Below are 27,323 nucleotides of genomic sequence, written 5' to 3' on the forward strand. Positions count from 1 at the left end.
ATGATCCCATGTGTTAAAAGTGTTCCTCTCATAGCGAAAAAAAAAATGCCAAGAATGTTGACCCGTGCTCTCCATTTCCATTTAGAAGAGAATGCAATGAAACTTGTTTGAGCTATTTTAGACAAGCTAAGCTGGGGTCAGACCAAAGACTTCTGCAATGTCTATGCGGGCAATTAAGTTATGGGAAGGAGGTGGAAGGACTTCTTCCCCGCAGTTGAAGGAACCTAACAATTAGTCAACTTCTCAAGAAGCAAGATGTGGCTCTGCTTATAAACACAATGATGGATCAGACAGAAACGCTCCTTCCTCTTTCTGAGTAACAGCCAACAATGAAAGAGGGCTCCCCGGTATGCTCTCCAAACAGAATATTGCAAAGTGATGGATGGTCCCTCAAAGAGGCTCAATGAAAAAAGAAAGTCTCGTCTCCCTCAAAGGCCAGCATCACCCAGCAGTTACAAGTCTCACCACCCCAGCCTTCTTGCTCTTTCTGAAAGGGAAGTTTGCAATTCCTGAGAAAGAAAGACCTATTCTTGGGAAGAATAAGTAAGAGAACATACTTGGCCTCCTCTAAGGCACTTTGTCACTTAGTCTAGAGATAAAGCTTCCAAGTTCTTTTAACAGAGCTTAATTTTCTTTCAGAAACCAGGACAACTAGACCCATAGAATCTGTGAAACACAGCAATGGGTAAATGGCAACGGCGAGAAAGAGACAGCAGGCTTTCCTCTCCCCAGTGGAAGGACACGTGGCTGCCGTCTTCAGTCTCTTAACAGCAGGACTGAAAGGGGTGCCTCCCATGATTCACTGCTTCTATTCGGTGACGCAAGAAAGTCCGTTTGCATATTCTAACTAATGCAGCAGAACGAGCCACATAAGCAATTTTACACACTTTCTTTTCTTTTCTTTTTTTTAGGGCCACACTTGCGGTTCCCAGGCTAGAGGTCTAATTGGAGCTATAGCCACCAGCCTATAGCACAGCCACAGCAACTCAGGATCCAAGCCGTGTCTGCGACCTACACTACAGCTCACAGCAACGCCAGATCCTTAACCCACTGAGCGAGGCCAGGGATCGAACCTGCAACCTTATCGTTCCTAGTCAGATTTGTTTCCACTTCGCCACAATGGGAACTCCTGACTTTTATCTCTTATTGGCAGTGCCAAGGGGAATATTTCTATCTGATTCAATCAAATGGATTCTAAGCCCAAGTCAATACCACATTAATGGTCACCATGTTACCTGAGTAGCTGATGTCCACCAGGGGACCCTGTCATTTCTCCTAAACTCTGAGAACTTATTTATGTACGTGCTCCCTCCAAGCCAAGTGAGTTGCTCACCTGCCCCAGACCCTACACACCAGAAGCAGTTCATGACCCTGACCTTTGTTCTCCTGCTTGCCTGCGTCCATAACTCCCTTCATCCTGGCCTGAGTTCTACCCTTCCTTCAAACCCTGCCTCCTCTCTGAGTTTTTCTCCAGTGGTTCTAGCCCTTACTGATCCCTCTCTCACCTGTACTTGTGAGGTTGCTCCTGAAACACGGCTGTTCCATTGCATATCATACTGCAAACATGAAACCTTATATGGATCTATACTACCCACAATATAGTGCAGGAGCTCCAGTGTTGACAGAGCCCGAGGAGCTCTCTGCAGTAGGAACTCAGTATACCTGGATGGAGAAATGTCTGAAATCTCCTGGTATCAGTGACCTGACACTCGTGGACCTGGGATGGGGAGCAGGAGGAGGGCATCTCTCCCTTCTCTTCTTCATTTCATTAGATGCTCAGTGGTTCTGCACTGTTCAAATCAACGCTGGCAAAAAGGAGGCTATGGCTTCTTTGTTCAAGATCCCAAATAGCATCCCCATCTTACAACCACTGCTGGGGGAGCAGGTGGATGCGGCTGTGTCCAGACCCAGGGTTGACAGCACACTGGGGTCCTCTTACAGACCTGTTTCATCCTGCCCCCAGTATTACTCTGACTACCAGGCTCTCATAGAAATAATTGTTCAATTAATCCATAATTTAAGGTATCCACTCACTCAGTCTTCAGCTTAGCTGACTTAGTAGCCACAAGTGACACACGGCACTTCATCCTCCTGGAAGCACCTTCCAGATGCCATACAGTCTCCGTTCTCTTCCTGCTTCACCCACTGTCCCTTCCCCATCCCTCTGAGTGCCCAGGACTCAGCCCTGAGACCTTTCCTCTCCTCCACCTCCACCCCTGCCCTTGGCAATTCCATCCAGGCTCATGATTTTAAAATGTGTCCCAAATACCACCCATCCCCACTACTCAAGAATTCCCTATTCGCGCATTTGCCTACTCCTCGCTAAAATTCACTTGTAGCCCCCAAATCAATATGTAGGGTGCTTTCACAGTTATTTGTAGATGGGCACAGAATGGCCAGGTGCATTCCCCCAGCTGAGGTCAAACACGGCAACGCTCTACCCTCTGTTTATATCTCACAGCTTCAACGAGTATGGTTTGTGTGATCTCGCAGGTGCCACGTATTTCCATATTTTTTTGTGCACTTAGTTGATTTCATTATTAAAAATGGTCCCAGGTTGTCAGAGCTGAAGTGCTGTCAGTGCCCCCAAGCCTAAGAAGGCTGGGTGGATCTTAGGGACAAACTGTGTCAGATAAGCTTCATTTAGGCATGAATTTCAGGGCTGTTGGCCAGAGTTCAACAGTAATGATGTGACAATGATATTACATAAAGTGTCATTGAACAGGGCTACACATACCATAAGGTGAAGTGTTGATCAGCTGATAACAATGCAGGGACCCGAGGCTCCCAGGGACCCAACCCCATCCTCCTCCTGGGAGCAGGGCTCAGGATCTGCTTCTTCAGTGACTTTACAGGACAGAACCACTGTGCAAAATGAGAATCACCCCACAACGCCAGACTCCTACTCCAGCTGCCTGCCTGACCTCGCAAACTTTATCAAATCTGAACCCAGACCCTGGTAGTATTTCTACAACATGCTTCCCCCACATCTAATTAAAGGCAACTGCACCGTTCTAGGTGCTCAGGCCAAAAACCTTGAAAACATCCTTTTCTTTTTCTTCTTCTTCTTCTTCTTCTGAGGGCTGCACCTGCAGCAGGTGGAAGTTCCCAGGCTAGGAGCTGAATCAGAGCTGCAGCTGCCAGGCCTATGCCATGGCAACACGGGCTCTGAGCTGCATCTACAACTTAAGCCACAGCTCACAGCAAGGTCGGATCCTTAACCCACTGAGTGAGGCCAGGGATCAAACCTGCGTCCTCATGGATACTAGTCGGGTTCTTCACCTGCTGAGTCACAACAGGAACTCTGGAAATATCCTTGACGTCTCTCTCTCCAATCCTACCTTTAGTTTTTCAAAAAGTCTTCTTGACATATGTGGAATCTGACAACGTCTCATCACCTCAACTCTGCTGAGCTGGCCCAGCCCCCACCATTTCTCACTTGATGATTTTAGAGCCTTCTAATTGGCCACTTCCTTTCCATTCTGGTCCTGCATCCCTGTCACCTCTCCTTATCCCACCTGTCCCCCACAGGGATCCTGCTAAAGGTTCCATAATTTCATGCCTTACTCAGAACCCTCCAACAGCTTTCCACCACCTGTAGTCTTTATAATGACTTCGACGTCCTGGTCTGCACACGCTCTGCCTGCTACCCATCTGACTTCCTCTTTTCTCACCTGCACCTGCCGCTTACCCACACACTCCTGCCTCAGGGCCTTTGCACCATCCTTGAAATGCTCTTCCTTCCACGGCTCCTTCATGTCATCAAATCTCTACCCCACCATCACCTTGAACAGTGTTGTAACGACAACCCCTGGAGTTCCCACTGTGGCACAATGGGAGTGGGAGGTTATTTCTGCAGCTCCAGGACACAGGTTTGATCCCCAGCCTGGCCCATTGGGTTAAGGATCTGGCATCACCAATGATGGTGTTAAGTCACAACTGCGGCTCAGATGTGATCCCTGGCCTGGGAACGCCATGTGCCAAGGGAGGGAGGGAGGAGGGGAGAGAGGGAGGAGGGGGGAGGGAGGAGGGAGGAGAGGGGGGAGGAGGGGGGAGGGGAGGAGGGGGAGGAGGGGGGAGGAGGGGGGAGGAGGGAAATGACAACCCTAGACACACACACCCCTCCCATTCTCTCTCTCTTTTTTTTTTTTTTTTTTGTCATTTTGCTATTTCTTGGGCCGCTCCTGCGGCATATGGAGGTTTCCAGGCTAGGAGTCCAATCAGAGCTGTAGCTGCCAGCCTACGCCAGAGACACAGCAACGCGGGATCTGAGCTGTGTCTGCGACCTACACCACAGCTGACGGCAACGCCGGATTGTTAACCCACTGAGCAAGGGCAGGGACCGAACCCGCAACCTCATGGCTCCTAGTCGGATTCATTAACCACTCCACCACGATGGGAACTCCTCTCTTTTCTGCTGTATTTTTCTCCAAAGCACTCATCGCATCTAAGATACTAATTATATATACTCATTAGTATGTATACTATTAGTATATATATATGATATATAGTATACATATTAGTATATATTATATACTATACAACATACATTAATATACATTGTGTATTATATATTAAAATGTATAGTATATATAACATATTTTATTATATATTATATAGTATATACTATAGTATATATAGTAATATATATAATTAGTATATATATGTAGTTTATATATATATTAGTGTGTGTGTGTGTGTGTGTGTACATTTTGTTTTTTGTCTTTTTTTTAGGGCCACACCGTGGCATCTGGCAGTTCCAAGGCTAGGGGTTGAATCAGAGCTGTAGCTGCTGGCCTACGCCATGACCACAGCAACAAGGGATCCTTACTTAACTCACTGAGCACGGCCAGGGATTTGAACCTTCATCCTCACGGATACTAGTCAGGCTCATTACCACTGAGCCATGATGGGAACTCTGATACTAATTCATATATCTAGTTGTTTGCTTATAGTCCGTCTCCCTCTCACTCAAATTCAAGTACCATGAGGCTTGGGATTTTACCTGGTTTTTTTTTTTTTTTTTTCTTTCTACTGATACATCCCCAGTGCCCAGAACAGAAAGTAGGCACTAAATAAGTAATTCTTGAATGACAAATAATGCATCACTTGCCATCCATTATTCAATTCACCTGTAAGCCCTCTGTCTCTCACAAGACTGTGAACATTTTGAGGTCAGAGACTCTGTTTATCTAATTCATATTTGTATTCTTCACACCAAACTACCATGCATGACACATAACAGGAATTCAATAAATGCACTCTGAATGAATGGAAGGGGAGCAAAGCAAAATAGGCTAATTTTCATGAACCTTAGGTTTTTATTCAATTCAGCAAGCATCTGTGCAAAGATGAGTAAGACACGGCCCCTGCTCTGGTGGAGCAGAAGAGAGACACAGGTAAATAAGGACCCTGATGCAATGTGAGCAGAGCCCTGATGAGAAAAGGAAAAGAAACAGGGTGACAAAGGAGAAGATGGGTGTTGCAAAAGCAATAAAAGAGGGTCACAGAAGCTGGGCTTTGATGGCCGAATAGGAGCTTGCCATGCAAACCGTGGGGAGGAATTAGCCCAAGCCCAGTTGCTCACTGTCCAAGGCAAGTCTACGCAGACACAACTCCCCAGTGTTGCCCCTTCCTTCTCTAAATAGGTTCCCAATAAATACGAACAAACGGAGTTGCTCTGTTCCCATATGGTCTTCCTCTGTCCCTCCCCACTCAACGCAAACTCTGTATCTGATAACAGAACTGCCTGACGGCTCCCCTCGCTGCCATTTAGGGTAGTAAGGGCAAAGGTCACGTGCAAACATCGTTCCCTGTCCCCAGACTCAGCAGCGTCTGACATCTAAACAGAACCAGACTGCTCGGACGGCAGTCACTTAGAATCCCAGAGAAACTGCCATTCTGCAAGCTCTGCCAAGATGTAAAAGAAGCAAAAATCAATTTAGAAAGTGCTAGAGCTTTCCAACGTCAGCGCCAAAGTCGAGAGCGGTGTGATGTGCATGTAAATAGGACATTCACTGTCCGAGCCGCCGTCCTGAAGGCCGAGCTGGGTGGTTACAGCATCCTCAGCTTCCTCGCCCAGCGTGGCCTGCAGGGCAGCCCCTGAACAGAGCAGTGCCATTCTGGCCAGGACACTGGACCCCATGACCTCACAGGCTGTCCATCTTCCGATGTCTATGATTCACCATGACTGGACCAGGCTTTCTTCCGCCCCATCTTTTAAGAGAAAGGAGTATAAGCTTGTCCCATTTGTTTTTATTTGCAGCTTGGCTGATGGCTTGGACCAAACAGGGAAAATCACACACACACTCACACTCACTGTCTGCACTCACCTTTCCACCCACAGCCCCCACCTCTGGACATAAATGTGCATCTGCACATGTGTCTCACACTACAGCCAGCATTCCGAGCCCCCCGACGGGGTCCAGGCTCTTCCTGAATGCATCACGTTTCTGTCCCAGGACAGGGAGCGCTCATCCTGCCACGAATCTCCAACAGATGTGCTGGCTTCTTAAGGATGATCAGAACCACCTTCCCTCCTCTGTCCAGTGCAGATACACAACCCAGAGACAAAGTCCCCGCCTGCGACAGCCAAGGGCTGAGACCCCATCTTCTCCTCCCTCCCACATCAATACCATCTCGAGCTCCTCCTGAACCTGCTGCTCCCTTTCCTCCTCCCCCATTCTCTCTTCCCTTCACATCTGTTCTTTTCTCCTCTGTGTTCCTTTGAAAACGCAACACCTGTGAGCTGACAGTGGCGACCTAACGCCCATTATCATTCAAGCTCTTGAAGGGCCCTGAGGTGCCTCTGAAGTCATCTGGAGTTTCCCACAATGCTCTGGGCCCCACATCTGCTTCGTGTGAGGCCAGCTGCTCTCAGCTTGCCTGGGAGAGGCACGTGTTTTGGTTGTACCCCAAAACAAAGAGGCCTGCATTGGTCACATAACATCATCTCCTCGCCTTCAGGGCAGGCTTACTCTTTCCACTAAGAAAAGCCATCATGGTTTGTATGGGAAGAATTCAGCCCTGGCCTCTTTTCCAAAACTCGGTTCCAATCTCAATTTCTCCTGCTCTCAGACCTTCCTAGCCTTTTCTCTCCCCAGGCTTTTTTCTCCTTAGGGTTTTGCACAAGCTGATGCCTTTACTCTGTCTGCTAACCTTCCTTCCCATGGCTGGGGCTGCTTCTCATCATAAAAGTCAATGCTGGAATCTCCTCCCTGTCCCCTTAACCAGCTGGATACCCCCCTCACACCTGTAATTCTATTGCCTGCCCCAGATGATCTGAAATGCCCCTGTTCGCCTGTTTCTTCGCTGTCACTCCCAACTAAAATGTAAGCTCCATGAGGGCAGGCGCCCGTCTCACCCACTGTATTCAGCCGGGGGCCTAGAACAGCGTCTGGCATGTAGCAGGCACTTGCTGGATGAATGAATAGTCATGTAAACGGAAGTCTCAAAAACTACATACACAGTTGCCATGGCCTTTCTCCAGGCCTCCAGCAGATGGAAAAGGCTGCTCCGTAGGTGAGTGTTCAGATCTGCTATAGCTCTTTCTACATTTTGCGTTTTGGGACAAACGATGCGGGGTTTTAATTTTAAGGAAAGCTTAATTCTTGGCTCCTCCAGGACAGATCAGGACTGGGGGATTCTGTTTATTTATTTATTTATTTTACAACTGCACCTGCAGCATATGGAAGTTCCCAGGCTAGGGGTCAAATCAGAACTGCAGCTGCTGGCCTACACCACAGTCACAGCAACACCAGATCCAAGCCGCATCTGTGACCTACACTGCAGCTCAGACAACACCAGATCCTTAACCGAATGGCAACAGGGATTGAACCCGGATCCTCACAGATACTGTCGGGTTCTGAACCTGCTGAGCCACAACCAGAACTTCAGGATTGAGGGACTGCAGAGTGACTTAGCCAAGATGTGAACTAGATTCCTCTTATCAATATTTTCTTTCTACCTGGCTCTATTTCAACATTTTAAGTGTTTTATTGTGTCTGCATCTTACTGTTATCTCCGGGGGGCACCTTAAGTCATGTGGAAATACAGATCCAGGTGCCCTATTCCTGGTCTTAGAACCTGGAAATTTATCCCAATCCATCTCTGGCCTCCAGTCAGGCCCACAACTCAACTCAAACAGGATTTCTACCCAACTATTAAGAGGTTTCCAGGGAAATCCCTTCCCTTCAAACTCGTCCAGTATCTCTCAATCTTTTTTTTTTTTTGTCTTTCTTTCTTTTCTAGGGCTGCACCCACGGCATGTGGAGGTTCCCAGGCTAGGCGTCTAACCGGAGCTGTAGCCAGAGCCACAGCAATGCAGGATCTGAGCCGCGTCTGCAACCTACACCAACAGCTCATGGCAATGCCAGATCCTTAACCCACTAAGTGAGGCCAGGGATTGAACTGGCAACCTCATGGTTCCTAGGCGGATTCGTTAACCACTGAGCCATGACGGGAACTCCCTCTCAATCTTTTTAATTTCTCTCTTAAGGGAAATGAAGCCAGGTGTGATCACGCACCAGGCTCCAACAGTTAAGACACCGGATCAATCGGACAAGCGGGAAAACACACGTCGTGGGGGGGGGGGGTCCTTACCGACGTAGCCTGGGGTCCCACAGGCTGTGGACATCACGTCTCCTTTGCCTTCCATTTTGGACAGTCCAAAGTCACTGATCATTATTTTGGACTCCTCATCTTGACTGTAGTACAACAGGTTTTCGGGCTAGGAAAAAAAAGTAGGAAAGGAATGGATACACTGTGCCGAAAGCTGGGTTAATGGGGGAGACGCGTCAAACCACCAAGACGTAATCACCATGGACAAACGGACTTGACCTTCAGACACAATAAATACATTAAGAAATACAGTGTTTAGCAAAAATGATGCCGGGGGCCTTACGTAATATTAGGTACCTATGGGTTTTCAATAATGTTAGTCCTTTTCCCTTATAAGCATTTCTTTCTACTTAATGAAACTGAACCATTTATTGAGGCAATTAGAAAGCCCATGCCTCTCAGACTTGTCCGTTCGTTTCTTGGGTTAGGAGAAAGGCGATTCCCAGAAATAAAACCGCTTGAGCAGGTGTTATTCTATTTCCATTTTTCCTGACCCTTGCCAGCATCCTGTCTCCAACCTAAGGGTCTCTCCCCCCGCCCTCGAGGACATTCTGTGTCCCGTAGCTCTGGCAGAGCCACTTCTCCCTTTCCTAAGCCCGGTGACATCCACTCCCTGGGAAGCAGGGGGATATCAACACGGAATGAACCGGAGATGGAAGCCCCAGCGCCTTCTTGCCAAGTGTCCTTAAGAACTCTACGCTTCTGCTTGTGCTTCTGTAGAATGAGGGTCGTGATGGGTCCTCGTTTGCTCCTGACTGTAAACGTCAGAGCTCAGGTTGCAGTAACGCAGGACACGCAGCAAAGATCCATTTCCAGCTCCTGTCTCCACTCTAGTTCTGCACATCGGCGGCCCCTCGGTGGCGTCTACGTAGGAGGGGTTGAAGGGTGGCTTGGGAGACAGCGAAATTTCGTTTGTGGGGCACCCTGTGGATAACTGGGAGTCCAGTCCTGGCAAGAAGGGGGCGGAGCTTATGGAGACCCAGGGAGATGTCACAGCCTCGGAGATTGTATCTGCATGTTTTTATTTTTCAAAGTTGCTTCAATTAATTGTTGTTGCTGAGGTTGAGACAAGATCAGGGACCTCTGATGTCATCCAGTAACTTCTCCCACTGGGGAGATCCTGAAGACGCACCCACTAAGTGAGCACATGTCTCATCTGCACCAAACCTTGAGGAAAAGGCAACGGGGAGGAGTCTGCCCCGGGAAACTCACTTCCCCACAACACTTCCCACTGGTTCTCCCTCCAGCAGTCTCTCCTGTCACTGGTTCATGGGCGATCTTTGGTTCCCAAGTATTGAATTTTAGGACCTATTCTTATGCAGAGTGACGAGACTATACAGACAAGTCCAGAAACGCGTTGAGTTAACTGTGAGGAGCCACTGTTCCTTCCGTAGGCTGGAGTTCAGGGCCAGGCCTCTGGACGTGAGAATCCACGGGGGATTCTGCAGAACAACCACTGCTGGGAGGACACCAATCAAGACTTCCTCCTGGACCAAACTTCCCCAACTGGCCTCCACCTTGACCTCCTCTATCCTTTGTGCCCTTGCCCAGCCTGTGTAGGCCAGTGTGTGCAAGAGTCCTGTTACCTTCGTGTACAGAGAACCCCTCGCCCCCGGTACCTGATCAAGCCCCACCGCCAACTTTGACGTCATTAAAAATAAAGTATTCAGACACTTGTTGAACATCATTAGACTCTGTTGGGGGCAGGACCAACCCAGTGGGAGGTACCAGCAGGAGAGAAGATTTGACTCAATCCACACAACAAGGACAAGTGGAGATAGAAAGCCCAGGAGCTGGGTGGGCGTTGACGGATGGGCAATTACTAAGAAGGGTGAGAGGGATTCTGGCTCCACCAACTCAAGGCGTTTTGCAGAAAGCAGGTGCAGGTGCTCAGGTATGGAGGGTGGGGGATGAGGACCTGGATGAGATAGCAAGGCTGGGGGATTCTTCCGGAGGTGACTCAGTGGCACCCTTGCTAAGACTGGATGGCGTGGGCAGAGCCAATGGACTAAGGATGGAGCCCCAGGTCAGAAAGCAGACTCAGAGGGGCCTGACTCCGTGTGGTCAAAGGAGAGAGTCTGTCATTGTCTAAGTCGGTGGCCAGACCTGAATGAGAATCCCCACCCTGGCTGTCTCCTCTCAGTAATTCCCCACCCGTGACCCCTCCGTCTGCCCAATGGCTGGATATGCCCACATGTCCTTGCTGAATGCGGGGTGAAACCCAACTCCTTCTCCCAATACCATGCCCTTCGTGCTGTCATCTGGAATAAAGCCTTCCGTACCATTTTAACACGTGTCAGAAGCTTTTATTTTTTTTCTTTAACAGAAACCCAAAGGAAAAAGTACTCCCCTTCTCCCCAAATAATGAGATGAAAAGGAACGGCACTTCCCATTCACAGTGTCATTAATTCCGTGGACGAAGCATGAGATTGGAAGAAAGTCAAAAGTATGCCTGAGGATGAGTTTTTTCAATGAATCCTTATTGTCCTTCAAAGGCTCATCCCTAAACAGTCACAGGAACCATGAAGCACGTGCACTGTTTGGTTAGACTGTGTCCCTCTGCTTTCTAAGCGTTGTTCTTATTTGCGCTATTAACTGCCCCACTTTATTCTGTTTTAAAACTCATTGAAAGGAGTTCTTGTCATGGCGCGGTGGAAACGAACCTGACCAGTATCCATGAGGAGTCAGGTTTGACTCCTGGGCTCACTCAGCAGCTTAAGGATCCCACGTTGCTGTGAGGTTTTGTCTTTTTAGGGCAGCCCTCACAGCATACTGAAGTTTCCTGGTTAGGGATCGAATCAGAGCTGCATCTGCCGGCCTACACCACAGCCACCGAAGCTCAGGATCCAAGCTGTGTCTGTGACCCACACCACAGCTCACGGCAACGCCGGATCCTTAACCCACTGAGTGAGACCAGGGATCGAACCCACATCCTCATGGATCCTAGTCTGATTTGTTTCTGCTTTGCCGTGATGAGAACCTTTCAATGAGTTTTAAAACAGAATAAAACAAGCTAATCAATAGCACAAATAAGAACAACGCTTAGAAAGCAGAGGGGCACAGTCTAACCAAACAGTGCACGTGCTTCACGGTTCCTGTGACTGTTTAGGGATGAGCCTTTGAAGGACAATAAGGGATTCAATTATGGGTGCAGAGAGGACTTTTTTCCTTAAGTTTCTGACTTTTAATTTGCCTGTCCCAGGACTTCTGCAGCTATGAAGTCTGCATGTCATGCTACTAGACAGGGCTGCATCCAGGCAGGAAAATGGCCTGAGAGCCAAAAAGCTCTCCTTAGACCTTCCTCCTATTGGAGATTCAGCTGATCAATAAACTGCTCTTCTGAAGGACCGTTACCAGGGAGGGTTCGACTGACTGGCCATTTGCAGCCCAGGTCAATACTTTTAATTGTGTCAGGACTTGGTAAACGTGGCAGGGGTTTCCTCAGGGGACAGTGGGGGAACAGGGAAGAACATGGGAGGTGAGATGGGCGCAGGGATAATCTGAGTGGAGACCCCTGCTCGGCAGCAGGATGGCCGTGGGGAGTGGCCGTGGGGAGCGGCTGGTGGGGGCTGGGGGGGGACGGATCTTATATTTCTGCCTGGGGTCTTCTGAGGCCCAAGACTCACTTGAAAAATTATTTTTCTATATTTTATGGCAGGCAACTGGTGGCCAGGCAACTGGTGGCCATTACTTGATTTGTGATGTCAATTCCAACTCTTTTTTGTTTGTTTGTTTTTTAGGGCCACACCTGCAGCATATGGAGGTTCCCAGGGTAGGGGTCGAATGAGAGCTGTAGCCGCCGGCCTCCGCCACAGCCACAGCAACTCAGAATCTGAGTCACGTCTGAGACCTACACCACAGCTCACAGCAACGCCAGATCCTTAACCCACTGAGTGAGGCCAGGGATTGAATCTGCATCCTCATGGATCCTAGTTGGGTTTGTTAACCACAAAGCCACGCGGGAACTCCCAATTCCAACTCTTCAATAGTCCATATAATGACTCTTTTTTATTTTTCTTTTTGGGCCTCCCCTTGGCATTGGAATTCCCAAGCCAGGGATCAGATCTGAGGCACAGTCATGACCTAAGCCACACCTGTGGCAACGTTAGGTCTTTAACCCACTGTGCCGGACCGGGGATCGAACCTGTGTCCCAGCGCTCCAGGGATGCTGTGAATTCCATTGTGCCACAGCAGGAATTCCTCACACAACTTTTAAAAAGATCTGAATCAACACATCCTGTAAAGTTAGTGTTACATATACATAATCATACTCCTAATCCAACGACCCTTTACTGGGGACAATCTTGCCCCCCAGGGGACATCTGGCAGTGTCTGGAGACATTGTTGGTGGTCAAAACTTCAGAGTAGGACAGGCATCTTAGTGGGTAGAGACCAAGGATGCTGCTCCCCTAAAAGAATGATCCAGCTCCTCATGTGAACAGCGCAGCCCTCCCTCCCCAAGGAGGCAGTAGTGGCCAAATCCTTTGCTTTGAGAAAAGGACAACTGATTGTCTCCAGCAGCTTCCTGGGCAAGAAGACCCAAGAATCCCTTTTAGAAGGGAGGAGGCAGTTTCCGAAACTGTGCCCTAATCTGAAATTAACCCAAGCGCGTTCTCCATTACCCTGGCCTAGGTCACAGGATTTAATTTTCTCAGCAGTTTATGAAAATTTAATTTTCTAACCCCAGCTTCTTCCATTGAGATCAAACTTTTTGCGCTTCTGAAAAGACACCCCCAAAAGGTCCTAAGATGGCAATGTTCTTTCCGCAAATATAAGCCCAGTGATCTTGGAACGCTACAGGCTGGGAATCGCACGTACTCCAACAAAAGTGTGACCTGGCGTAAAACCCTACCTCCGCGTAGCCAGTCTATACTTCTGAAGGGAAAATGAACACCGCCCACCCCGGGGATGGCTTATCTGCTCAGAAATGATTTCTTGTAACTACATGGCATGTCCACGGTCACCAGACTAACTTGTTCAGGAGGAGATGCCTGCTGTGTCCGGCAGCACACAAATGACATCTAATGAGGGCATAAGGGAGCAGAGAAGTGCCAGGTCGCCTTAGCTGGCCCTCCCCTGGCCCTCTGAAGGACTGTCGGGTGTCAAAGATTAACTACGCGTGCTCACAGCCCATTCACCCATCAAGAAGCCTGCAAAGAGCAAAGGCCGCAAGAGCTCCATCGACACCCCTAAATTCCCTTGTTCTTCAAGTGTAGCTTCCAGACCGACATCAGCATCGCCTGCAAACCCCCAGAAAGGCAAGATCCTGGGCCCTGTGGCAGACCTGCAGAATCAGAACCTCTGGGGTAGGGATGCCATCTGTTTTCACAAGCCCTCCGGACAAGTCTTGGGTAGCCTAACATTTGGGGAGCCACGATCCTAGTTGATGGAAAGTGATAACGTGGAGAAAAGAGAAAATCTGACAGTGAGTCCTTATGAAAGGAAAAGCTACACCATTTTATACCTGGCACCCAGTTCCAGATAATGGGTGGGGGTTAAAATTCTCTTTTAACACACGTTGATGATTTATTTTTAAATTGATTTAGATTTTGCCTATAGTTGTGTATAGTATGGCTTCAATACAATATAATCCCCGTGTTTCTGACCGGGCTGGGGTGGCAGGTCCCTCTTGCCTGGCACAGGGGGCGCTGGACCTGTAACTGCTGCAGAATGAAGCCACTCCTTTTTTTTTTTTTTTTTGCTTTTTAAGGCCTCACTCCCAGCATATGGAAGTTCCCAGGCTACAGCTGCCAGCCTACAGCACAGCCACAGCAACACAGGATCCAAGCCACATCTATGACCTACACCACAGCTCACAGCAACGCCAGATCCTTAACCCACTGAGCAAGGCCAGGGATCGAACCGGAGTCCTCGTGGATACGAGTCAGGTTCATGACCACTGAGCCACGATGGGAACTCCAGAATGAAGCCACTTTAGAGCCTTGGGTCTACAATGTCGCTTTTTTCTGTTCCTCGAATTGATATGTTCCATACCTACCCCCGGTCCTGTGATAGCTACCCATCCCCAGGTGACCAAGGCCCAGATCCTCTCAATGTCACTGGCGAAGGCAAAGGTAAGAATGGAACCTACAGGTCTCTGTAAAGGTTCTGATTGTGGGCGATGTAACCTAGCCTTCCCAATAACCTTCTATATCCTTTCTCTCTCATCTCCCTCCCTCTGCCTGCTGCTCTGTTCCTTTCATGTGGTGTGCTGTGCTGAAGCAGGGCTGGCATCAGAAAAAGACTAAAGAACTGCATGGGGCAAAAACTCTCCGTGGCCTCTGTGCCTTGAACAGAATTATGTTTTAGATAGGCTTGAACCTACATAAAACCTTACCCTTTCAGGGCCCTTTCGCTGTATCACGGTTATAAAATGTCCCACCCAGTGGCCATCCCTCTTGATCTTTATCACCTTCCAAGCTACTTCTGGGTCCCAAGTCCCTGACAGCAGTACACAAAGCCCACCATTCATGCCACCCACGTCTGCATCAAAGCAACTTCATCCCTCCTCTGGAGCCAGCCTGCTCTGGACAGGTGCACTGGGGGTTGGAGAGCAGCTGGAGGATGCTGCTGAGTGACAGCCTCACCTTGAGGTCCCTGTGGACGATGCCCATTCTGTGCAGATAGTAGACGGCATCCAAGACCTGGCGGATCAGAGTGCTGGCATCTTTCTCTGTGTAAAATCCCTTCTCCACTATCCGGTCAAACAGCTCTCCACCAGATACGCTGTTAAAAACAAAACAAAACAAAACAGAATAAATCAGTACAAGTTTGGGAGGACCTGTTGAACTATCCAGGGAAAAATGATCAATAAGAACTTTCGAAATGGTGAAAGACCCAAATTGATTTCAAAAAATGAATCCATTTTCAGATTTAAATGTTGCCCCTTATTCCCCAGAAGCTATACCAGGGAACCGTTTCTCTGTGCCATGATGCTCTAGATGGTCTGGAATGAAATAAAGGAGAGAAGATAAACCAGGACCCAGGGACCAGCCAGGCCAAGTCTCTCCTGGCCTTTGCCTCCACTCTGCTGGGACAACATGAAGTCAGAATAACCTTCTCGAATATCAGCATCATCAGTTACAGGGAAACGAGGCTGGATGAGATGCCTCCTTGCATAAGAGAGTAGCCTTAAAGGTCTAGAGAGTGAGGGGGGTGTTGTGGGCAAAGGAGCGAGAGGCAACAGGACATCGGGGTTCTTGACCCAGTTCTGATCCTAATATGCTGGGGGGATGAGCACTCGTGGAATCTTTGGACCTCAGTCTTTCAATCTGAAAAATGAGGGAGTTAACCTAGTCGACCATTCCTGAGAGGCACCAGGACCTCGAAGCCACGTTTGATTGACAAATAAAGACAGAAGAATGACACTCCATTACATTGTTTGGCTTTGGGATTTGGTGGGAATATTTCATTTTATTTGCTTTGAATTTCAAATTGCATTAACTACTTTTTTTTTTTTTTAATTTCAGGGCTGCACCTGCAGCATATGTAAGTTCCCAGGCCAGGAGTCCAATGGGAACTGCAGCTGCAGGACTACGCCACAGCCACAGTAACACCAGATCTGAGCTGCATCTGTGACCTACACAGCAATCCGTGGCAACACCAGATCCTTAACCCACTGAGCGAGGTCTGGGATTGAACTGCATCCTCATGGATACTAGTCGGATTCGTTTCTGCTGAGCCACAATGGGAACTCCTGCATTAACTTTTTTTTTTTTTTTTGAAACATATTGAAAGGGGACTTATGTCATCAAAGGTCAAAAAGCCCTGGTGGGCAAACCTGCAGAGACCCTTTTGGCTTGATATTTGACGGCTGTTTTGAATTTCACAAAATAACAGAACTGTGTAGTCCTGAAGCGAAACAATTCAACTAACACTTTCACCTTCAAATTCTTATAGACTCCCTAAGAAAAATAGCGCTTTGTTCAAATAATTAAGCCGTCTTGGAAATTAGCTTCAAGGGATAGAGCAGTACTATTTTAGTAAAAGAGAAACAAATTTTCCAAAAACAAAATGAAAAGGATTTATCTGAACTATTAAAATCATAAAAGAGTTTGATAAACATCGTTTACAGCTTTAAACAACATGCCCCAGCAGTTAACACACATACGCTAACACACAAAGCATGATTCATTTTCTGCAAGTCAAGGCAATTGATCCCCTGATCCGCTGAAATGCTCTTTCTTAAAAGAAAAAACTAATAAAACACAATTGCAGCTATGAAAGGCCTAGTGTTTGAGTCTCCCCATTACCTACAGTCACTCTAAGCCATTCCGCACCTGGATAATAATTTGTTTCCAAAGCAAACTCAGCCATGCAGATAAAAGAAGAGAGATGCGTGGGAGAAATGAAAAGTAGTGCAGAGAGGGAAGAGAAATGAAAACGGGAGCATCCACATTCTCATGATCATGTTGTGGGAAGGATCCATCCTTAGGCGAACATTCCCTCTCAGCAACTGATGTCAGGTTCTCACCTCTCTTCATTTTTCTAGAACGTTCTTCCAATGAGTTTCAATGGAAGCGCTTTGCGGAGCTCAAGGATATCCTACAGGAGGTGTAGAGCTGCCCAGAGTAGGGTGAACCCCTGCGCATTCACTTGGAGGCACTCACTTCACAGAGTCGTTTACTGGATCACTCATCCCACATACCCTGGGCGGTTGGGGCCAATCAGGGTGGCATTAGCTGCCTTGACTGTGCCCTACCTTCAACACTGGCACCCCTTCCTGGTGTTCTAGGGCTTTCTTACCACTGGCCTGCCTGCTACTCATGCCCTCTGCAAGGGGTGGAAGGCCTCCCCCCATCCCCACCTCCCACCCCAAGCTCTCCACACCCACACTTTGCCAGATCCTTTTCCTCCCTCAAAACCCATCTTTTGGGTCTTTCGGGCTTCCTCTCCTCTGCAAGGTGATAGAAGGTTTTAATAGCTGTTGAATTGCATTTTCACTGTGATAGGTCAGCAATGCAATAAGAATTGAAGCATCGGAGCTGAAGTATAAGACACTCCTGTCAAATGTGTCAGGGTCTTAACTTTCTGCACATTTACTATTTCGCTTCTTAAATTCCAAACTGCACCAGGGATTTCTTCTGAACACTGCTCAGAACGAATGTGGTTTCCTTAGAAACCAAGGAACAGGGGAAAAGTTTAAAAGCTTGCTAATAAAAAAGTAACAACACTGATAAAAAGGCCTTAAAGTTTCACTTTATCCTTTCCAAAAACCTTCTCACGCATACATTTCAAGCAGGCTGTTCTTACAGACTGAATGTTTATACTCCCCCCAGTTCACAGGCTGAAGCTCTACCCTCCCCCGTGTGATGGTATCTGGGGGTGGGAATGTGGGGAGGTAATTAGGTTTAGTTGAGTCATGAGGGTGGGGCCCTGAGGATGGAATTAGTGTCTTCATAGAAGAATAAGGGAAAGCAGAGAATTGCCTTTCTCCCTTTCTCTGCCACGTGAGGACACAGCAAGAAGGCGGCCGTCGCTAAGCCAGGAACAGAGCCCTTCACAGGAGGCACCAGCACCTTGATCTTAGACATCCCAGACTCCAGAGTTGGGAGAAATACATTTCTGTCCTTTAAGCTGCCCTGTCTCTCGTATTTTGTTTTGACAGCCTGAGCTAAGACACTCAGTCCCTTGCAAAGAACCAGATTCTTCCCAAAATCACCGAAAAGGAAATACATTTAGAACTGCAGAGAGGGGCGTGTCTCATCTTCGGGCTGGCAGAATGTGGGCAGGTTGGGGTGGCTGGCTGCTGGGCTGACAGGTTGTTTTTCTGCATCAATGTCCTTCTATGGCAAGATTCCAATGTGTGTGGTTTAAAGGTTCTGGTTAGAAATCAAGTTTCCCAATGGAAACCTGCAAAGCATCAGAATGCAGGTAGGAGGATCAGGGGCCAGATGACTGGGGAAAAGGAGCAGAACCATAGGAACAGGTCAACAAATAAAATGACTGGATGGTAACTATGGGAGAGAGGTTCTGTTTTGGGGGTTGGGATATAGATGCAGAAGGAAACCGGTTCCCAGGAGACGGAGTTGGTTTGAAAATTCTCTTCTCTTCTTGATTCGAACTTGGACATTCACTTACAACAACCTGCCTCTGCAGTGAACTTGGCTTTGCTCCGTCTCTGATCTCCCTTATCTATTACATTGCACAGCTATCACTGCATGTGAATCTTAGCAACGCAAAGACTAAACAGTTGGATGTAATGATCTTAAAATTTCTGTTGACTTGCAAAATTGTAAGTAATGTGAATGTATTCAAATGGAAAAATAGTCAAGAAACATAATTTTAGTAAACTGTAAGTTTTGATTCTATACTGTACCACATACTGTAAGGTCCTGTATATAACTCTGTCAAGAGACTAGGCATCCGTGGTTAGTACCGGGCAAACCATGCTGTTCTTTACCTGCACTTGAACTTCTCCATCTGATTTTGGTAGATACCATCCTCTTATTTTCAGAGGTATTGCTAATTATAATTCTAAATGTTTTATATCTGAACAACATCATCCACACAGTCATAAAACAAAACAAAACAGTCCCTGTGCTAAGGCTGAAGAAATGGGCTCCTAAAATCCTATCACCCTAAAAGGTGGATTTTATAAAATGTGAAAAAGGCCGACAGAAACAAGAATGGAACCCCAAAACATATATCTTTGACATAAAATTAGTTTGAACTCAGGGCAGTTAAGAAGCCAGGAAATTTAGGAAAAGCAGCCCCTTTTCTGGCTAAAGGCAGGAAATAAATTCTCTCACTGGAGACAGATGCTTATCAGCCTAGAGTGGAGCTGGCAAACAACCTTGTTCAACTAACTCTTGTCATCTCAGTGACATCTGCAGCATTTACCACCCCCTATTCCAAGGCCCTTTGTGTTGTCCATTCTTCAAAAATTTGTTTGCCTAACAGGTACGAAAGCTTCCTGTTCTGGTCACTTCTTGAGGTCTTCATCGTCTTGTGAAGGCACCTGTGTATATGTAAAACTCAACAAGGAGCTCCCATTGTGACTCAGAGGATTAAGAACCCCGCATAGTCTCTGTGAGGACGGGGTTCAATCCCTGGCCTCACCCTAGGTTAAGGATTCAGTGTTGCCACAAGCTGTGATGTAGGTTGCAGGTGCAGCTCGGATCTGGCATTGCTGTGGCTGTGGTGAAGGATGGCAGGTGCAGCTTCAATTCAACCCCTAACCTGGGAACCTCCATATGCTGTAGGTGTGGCCCTAAAGAGGAAAAAAAATGAAAATGTGTGTGTGTGATTTTTTCCTACTCCTCCGCCTTGTGAGTTTCATCTTCAGACCCAGCCAGGGACCCTCAAGGGGCTGAAGAAAACTTCTTCCTCCCCAGCGAGGCCAAAGAGTACAGCGCTGTGCTGCTAACCCGAGAGGCAGTGGTCAGAAGTATCCACGGTGACACTGGGATGATACAAAGCATTGCAACGGCAGCTGTTCCCCGGAAATGCACAACACTGCCAATTCACACAACTAGGCAGTGCCATCACTAAAGATCCAGGTGACTTGGCAGTAAGAGCCACATGGCCTTACTGTGCCCCAAAGCAAGGCTGGTTATAGTGCATGTCTTCTAAGAACCTTTCCCCCATTTACCTTCTTTTTTTTCTTTTTCTTTTTGAGCCACACCTGCAGCATAGGGAGAGTCCCAGGCTAAGGGTCTAAATGGAGCTACAGCTGCTGGCTGACACCACAGCCACAGCAACGCAGGATCCGAGCTGCATCTGCGAACTACACCACAGCTCATAGCAACGCCGGATCCTTAACCCACTGAGTGAGGCCAGGAATCAAACCCGCATCCTTATGAATACTGGTCAGATTTGTAACCCGCTGAGCCACAAGGGGAACACCCAGCCACCTAATTACTTTTGATCCTAAGAGGAAGGTGGTCCTAAAATATGCAGGTGGTGACTGACAGGCTGCAAACAAAGCAGTTTTCCCACTGTGAAAGGCCATGGCCCAGACGACAGAAATGCGCTTTTTGTCACTCAGCCTGGAGAAAGAAAGGGACGATCAGTCTCCTCAATCAAGTCCCAACCTGGCAGCTCCTGGGACATCCCTCCTCCCACGCAGGGCACCCTCTGTCCCTGTCCCTGTGACTGTCACGACATATGCCATCTGTCTTTGGTACCCCTGGCGGGGGACGCAGGGTCTCTCTCAGCCACTCTGGGAAGCTTAAGGGTTTATTTCATGAAGCCTCTGTTCTCAATATTTCTCTCCTTCGACAAATCCCACTTTCATAATAAAAATATCTTTCTTCTCAGAATTTAGTTTCATGACATCTTCCCAGCCTCAATCTGTTTAGAAAATTTCAAAACACAAACACAGGCCTCCCTGGTCCACGGACCAGATATACATTTAACCCCTTGTACGCCATTCCATCTGGATTCTGATTCTTCTGCCTTCTCAGGATCCAGGTGCCGTGGACTGAACTGTGTCGCTGCAACCCACACTTTCTGCTTTGGAATCTTAACCGCCCCCCCGCCCCCGCCCCCAGTCCATCTCAGAATGTGACTGCGTTTGGAGAGAGGGCCTTGAAAGAGGTTATGAAGGTGAAACGAGGTCATACAGGTCTAGTGAGAAGAGACAGCAGGGGTGAACAGAGATGCTGGACCATCTGAGGACCCAGCGAGGAGGCAGCTGACTGCACACCAAAGAGAGAGGCTTCCAGAAAAACCAAACCAATACCCTGGACTTGGCCTTGCAGATTCCAGAACAGTGAGGACGTAATCTGTGCTGTTTAATGTCACCCAGTGCTGCTTTGGAACAGGAGCCCAAGAGACTAACACGCTGGGCACATAAAGCCTATTCCACAGCCCTGCCGTGCAGCTTTGAATGTACACTCTTCTTTTCAAGCTTTATTGGGGGCGGGGGTGCTACCTTATTTGCACTGAGTGCTGCTTTTTTATTTGTTATTTTATTTTTTTGTCTTTTTGTCTTTTCTAGGGGTGCACCCACAGCATATGGAGGTTTCCAAGCGAGGGGTCGAATCAGAGCTGTAGCCACCAGTCCACACCACAGCCACAGCAACGCCAGATCTGAGCAGTGTCTGTGACCTACATACACCACAGCTCACGGCAATGCCGGATCCTTAACCCACTGAGCGAGGCCAGGGATGGAACCCGCCACCTCATGGTTCCTAGTTGGATTTGTTAACCGCTGCGCCACGACAGGAACTCCTGATGCTGCTTTTTCATTCACCTATATTTGTACCGTATGCTTTTTTATTCACCTACTCAAACAATCTTGTGTCAAGCGATAAAATACGTTGTCCAGGGGCTACCGTGTGCAGTGGGGGAGGAGCTAAGACACACAGACGAGACGAACACAGTGCAGATGGTCCTGACGTTGAGGGGAGAGGGGGTGAAGGTGCTTTGGAAAAGGCCCAGGGGACGGGGCAGGAAATCGTGAATTGGAGCCACCTTAAAGGAGGAGCAGTATTCAGTCAAGTGGAGAAAGTCTAGCGGGCAGGCAGAGGCCACTCATTTGGATGAGCACGAAAGGAGCTGCTGCCGAATTAATCTTCAGGGAAATAGAGGCAATGAAATAAGCGTTAAGTGAGCGCTTTCTAGAGGCCACCACGTGGCAGGCAGTGAGTCTGTATCTGAGAAGCTACAAAGTAAGTTCAAGTTCACCATCATGACCACCAGGGACTCATGACTTGTCAGATGATGACCCAGGCTGGTTGACTATAGGACATTGTAGAGAAATGTCTATGGTGGTTAGAGAAGGTTCCTGAAGGAGGTGTCTTAATTTTTGTCGTGTCTCCAGAGTCTAGCCCTGCAGAAAAGTGTCAGCTGACGCCCGAAGGAAGGCGTGAGGGGAAGGTCACGATAGGCACGGGGAAGAGGATGGACAAGGTGTGCACAGAAGCCTGACTTGTCTGGAGTCGTGCCTGGTGAGGACAAAGTCATATCGTGAGGGATTCCGAGGACCAGGCAGTGGAGGGACTGGGGGGCCTGCGTTCGAGGGCACTCCAAGCTGCGATGATGCAAGGAGACCTACTTCTGAGAGAGATGCTATCCAGAGTGTGACCATCTGTGAGTGGGATGCTTAGAACAGGAGTCCTTCTGCACGGTGCGTGCAGTGTCTTCCAGGGAAGGTCTGTCCTCGCCGTGCTGGAAGCCCATTGCTTTTATCCTCTCGGTCCTGCAGGCTTCCTGAGCAGGCTTCTAGATGCACCAAGAAGAGGAAATCCATTCCTCTGACTCAGCCCACTCTGCAGTGTGCACTGGTTTCCCATCCATCCAGACAACAACTTTCACTGCTTTTGGTGGGGCTTCAGTGCTTCCTCACAACCAGTCATCTCTCCCTGTCTTCCAACTATGTCCCTCCAGTGCCCATCCAGCTGCCCCTCAAGGCTGCCCAGGAAAAGTGTACTTAACAGCCAAAAATGATGGATATGAAAGAACTGGAGGGGTTTTAATTCTGCACATGGAACTTGTCTGCTGAGACTCTGATAGAGAAATGCTACTTTTACACTACTCGTGAGAAAAAAAAAAAAAACTAAAGGATTTGTTTAAAAAACTTAGCATGCTCAAGATTAAGAGAAAACAGCTCATCTCTTCTAACACCTGTTCCCATTCCAAAAAAGATAAGTTAATTACAAATCATTTTTAGATTTTTGAATTCCAAGAGGGTGAAGCGTGTCTTATTCACACTGAATTCCCAGTATCTACGACAGATTCCGGTGAGGGAGGAAGAAAAAGAAAATAAATGAACTAAGAGATAAATGTGAAACATTCTGAGAATTCAAAAGGCTCTGGGGAGAATGGAAATGAGCCTGAGCTGAGTATCGGGTGCAGCCACTTTCGTGTGGGCTCCCTGATGACCACACTGGATGACAGCACAGGGCCAGCCAAGTGATTATCAGGGGAAGAGCTTCTGGGCAAAGGGGTGAGCCTGTCCTGAAACCCTTAGGACAGCACAGGTCTTAGGGTATTTGGGGACCAAAAAGAAAGGGTTCCCAGAGTCTGATGGGCAATGAGTGGCTGAGAAAGATGAAGGCCCAGATCACACATGGCCGGGTGTTATGGGCTGAATATTTATGCCTCCCCATCCATATATTTAAATTTGACCCCCAAAGTGATGTAATTAGGAGGTGGGGTCTTTGGAAGCTAATTATGCCACGAGGGTGGAGCCCCCATGAATGGGACTAGTGCCCTTATCAGAGACCCCAGAGAGCTGGCTCGCTCTACTCCCACCATGAGAGGCTACAGGAGAGGTTGGCAGTCTACCACCCAGAAGAGGGCTCTCACCAGAACCCAGCCACGCTGGCACTCGGATCTGGGACTTCCAGGCTCCAGAACTGTGACAAGTACATCTCTGTTGTTCATAAGCCACCTGATCCCTGCTGTTTTGCTATAGCAGCCCATGGACAGAGATGCCATGTAAACTAAGATTCCAACATGATGGGTTTATTCTACATTTGATGAGATATCACTGGTGGATTTTCAGCCAAGGCATAGGGGAACTGGTCTACATTTTTTCAAGGCTCACTCTGGCTGCCTGCTGTGCAGAGAATGGGTTATAGTGACAAGAGTGTAAGCAGGGAGATCACTGGAGAGTTACTGCAGTGATACGGGTGACAGAAGCTGGTGGTTTAGCTTGGGGAACACAGGAGTCTAAGAGGAGTATACAGGCATGAGGATGTTCTGAAGACACAATAGACAAGACTCAGGAATTAAGCTGGTGTAAGGCATGCTGGAAAGACATGAAGCAAGGCTGTCTCCTAATGGATAAAGAAGATGGGGTATATATACACAGTGGAATATTACTCAGCCATAAAAAAGAATGAAATAATGCCTTTTGCAGCAACAAGAATAGACCTAGAGATTATTATACGAAGTGAAGTTAGTCAAAGACAAATATCATATGATATTACTTATATGTGGAATCTAAAACAAAGGATACAAATGAACTTATTTGCAGAGTAGAAGCAGACCCACAGACTTTGAAAAATTTATGGTTACCAGGTGGGGCAGAGGGATGGACTGGGGGTTTGGGATTGGCATATGCACACTGAGGTGCATGGAATGATTGGCCAACGGGGACCTGCTGTATAGCACAGGGAACCCTACCCCATATTCTATGGTAATTGGCGTGGGAAAAGAACCTGAAAGAGAGTGATACGTGTTCATGCAAAACTGAACCACTCTGTTGTACAGCAGAAATGATCACAACCACACCTCGATAAAACTTAAAAAATAAACAACGTCTCCTAGACTTTTGACTTGAGGAATAGCTAGATGGTGATTCCATTATCGGAAATGGGGGACCCGTGTGAAAGCCCAACCCGGGCAGCACTGACCACTAGAACTTCTGCAATCTGATGTGGCAATCACTAGCCACAGGGAGCTACTGTGTATCTGAAATGTGGCCAGTGCAACTGGAAAACTGGCTTTTAAATTTTATTTAATTTTAATTAACGGAAATAGCTCCAGGGCACTATTCTATGGGATTGCATAGATCTAGAGCCTTGGGGAGGGTATGGAAATCTGAGATGCCTACTGGATGGAGACGTCAAGCAAGCAGCCACACTTCAGGGGAAGGCAGGGGCTAGGGTTCAATATCAGCAAGTCATCAGCACGTAGACGGTCTTCAAAGCCACGAGCGTGGACTTGACCCATTGGGAGAATGTAGGTGGGCAAGAGAAAGGCGTATGAGAGCTGGGGATGCCGATGCTCCGAAGAGGAAGAGCCTGCGAAGGACCAGACAGAGGGAGGAAGCAGAGGAGGCGGGTGGGGCTGTGGACGTGGAGGAGGAGGGTCTGGTCCACCTGACAGATGCTGCTGAGAGAGCAAGGAAGTTGAGGACACAGAAGTGGCCACTGCATTTGAGCAGACGAAGGCCAGGGCTGGAGGTGGACAGCTGGAGTCAAGGGCCTACAAGGTGCTTTTAGACTCTCGGCGCTGGAGATGACTGAGTACACGGAGGCAGGTACCCAGGATTGGCCTCTCTGGGCCTCATCCTTCTCATCTACGCAAAGGGGATCATATACAATCTAGGAGCTACGTGGAACAATGAAGGGAAAACTCCTAAGCAGTCGCGCAGTGTGCTCTAGGGTTTCGTGAATGTCCGTCTCCTTCCTTTTCTGCTGAGGATCTGGCGGAAGGAGCCAACCCCTGATTGACAAGGGATCAGGGTGACGGGAGCTGCTGGGAACAGGCAGCTGTGACAAGAGGTGGGTGACATAAGTGAGGCGGGTGACACAAGAGCTTCTGTTTCTCCAGACTGAACAGTCCTCTCCTCTTCTCCCTGTTCACAGGATCCAGGCACTTGACTGGGACAAAAATCCGTGACAATGTAATGTGTCCTCACAATTCAGTGTTGTGCCTTCTGTATTAATTAGATAACATTTCCATAACCTCACATAATGAAGACTCACCACGTGAGGGTCGGAACGCTCTCGACCTTCTACAGAACATTTCCTGCGATGGTCAAGGTTAATGAAATACCAGGTGACATGCCAGAGCCCCGAGCAGTGACCTTGTGGTAGCGCACCCATGGCATGAGCTTTGTATTAACAGATGTTTTTGAATATATTAGATTTAATTTGGGGGAAAATTCCATAATGAGCTGTTTGTTACAGACCCGGTCCTCCCACCACTAGCTCTGATGAGTTCTGAATATTTTCCTTGGCAACAATTACTTTTCTATTATGATTTTCTGGTGTTGAAGTAATTTTGCACTCCCGGAGTAGGTAACAACTGGAGGAGACAGGAGATGGCTCCGGATTAGGTCTGGACCATGGCTTGATTACAGAGAGACCGTAAAACTGCTAACGCTCACGGAGGGATGGCCAGTGGGCTGAAAACACATCCTTTTCTATCTTGGGTAAGTGAGTGTGTTCAAAACCAAAGGGGAACAATTATGCAACTTCACATACGCCCAGAGATTTTTCTTTTTTTTTCTTTTTTCTTTTGTCTTTTTAGGGCCGAACCGTGGCATACAGAGATTCCCGGGCTAGGGGTCAAATCGGAGCTGTAGCTGCCGGCCTCCGCCACAGCCATAGCAATGCTAAGAGAGAGCGTGATGGGGCTCACAGCAACACTGGATCCTTAACCCACTGAGCAAGGCCAGGGATCGAACCCTCGTCCTCGTGGATACTAGTCGGGTTCCTTAACCACTGAGCCATGATGGGAACTCCTATGCTCAGATATTTAAAATCTGAAGACAACTCCATAGGTTCCCCAAACTTATGACAAGTCTAAAGGATGCACTGATGCTTTTTTTTGTTTGTTTGTCCAGCTTGCATTTGTTATATGAATTTAGAGTCATTCTAGTGTTTCTCAGCCAATCTCTACTGAAAGTGAACCACCACATGCATTTAGCTAGAATAAGAAAGGTCTAAGAATGCCATCCAAGAAGAACAACCAAAATAAAACACCTATTGTTCAGACGTGATCAAGTCTGTGGAGTTCAAGTTTACTTTCTATCAGGAGCATACACAAATGTGCAAGACCACAGCTGCCCACTGCAGGCTTTCCTGGCGCTGGGCCACTGGTGTACCTGTTGAATCCTCACACATTTCCATCTTTCTAATTCCTGTTCATCATTTAGATCCTAGCTTGAGTAGCACTACTTCCAAAAGGCCTTTCCTGAGCCCCACACAAAATGAGCTCCTCCCCTCCACCATCATGCTCTCTCTTAGCATCTGCATTTTCGCCCGGCACTCAGCGGGCGGAATGAACTACTGGCATATTGG

General features: G+C 47.9%; 1 protein-coding gene across 9 annotated transcripts in view; it reads right to left on the bottom strand.

Annotated features, from left to right (window-relative positions):
* CAMK1D (calcium/calmodulin dependent protein kinase ID) overlaps window positions 1-27,323 on the bottom strand; it is a 430,651-nt gene that overhangs the window by 47,323 nt on the left and 356,005 nt on the right. For all 9 annotated transcript variants that reach the window (XM_021063979.1, XM_021063982.1, XM_021063978.1 and 6 more), the window contains 2 exon segments: window positions 15,207-15,345; window positions 8,602-8,728 (listed from right to left, as the gene is read on the bottom strand). In XM_021063979.1, the coding sequence (XP_020919638.1) occupies window positions 8,602-8,728; window positions 15,207-15,345 (266 nt within the window).

Source organism: Sus scrofa, chromosome 10 (genome assembly GCF_000003025.6).
Source record: "Sus scrofa isolate TJ Tabasco breed Duroc chromosome 10, Sscrofa11.1, whole genome shotgun sequence".
Classification (NCBI taxonomy): Eukaryota; Metazoa; Chordata; class Mammalia; order Artiodactyla; family Suidae; genus Sus; species Sus scrofa.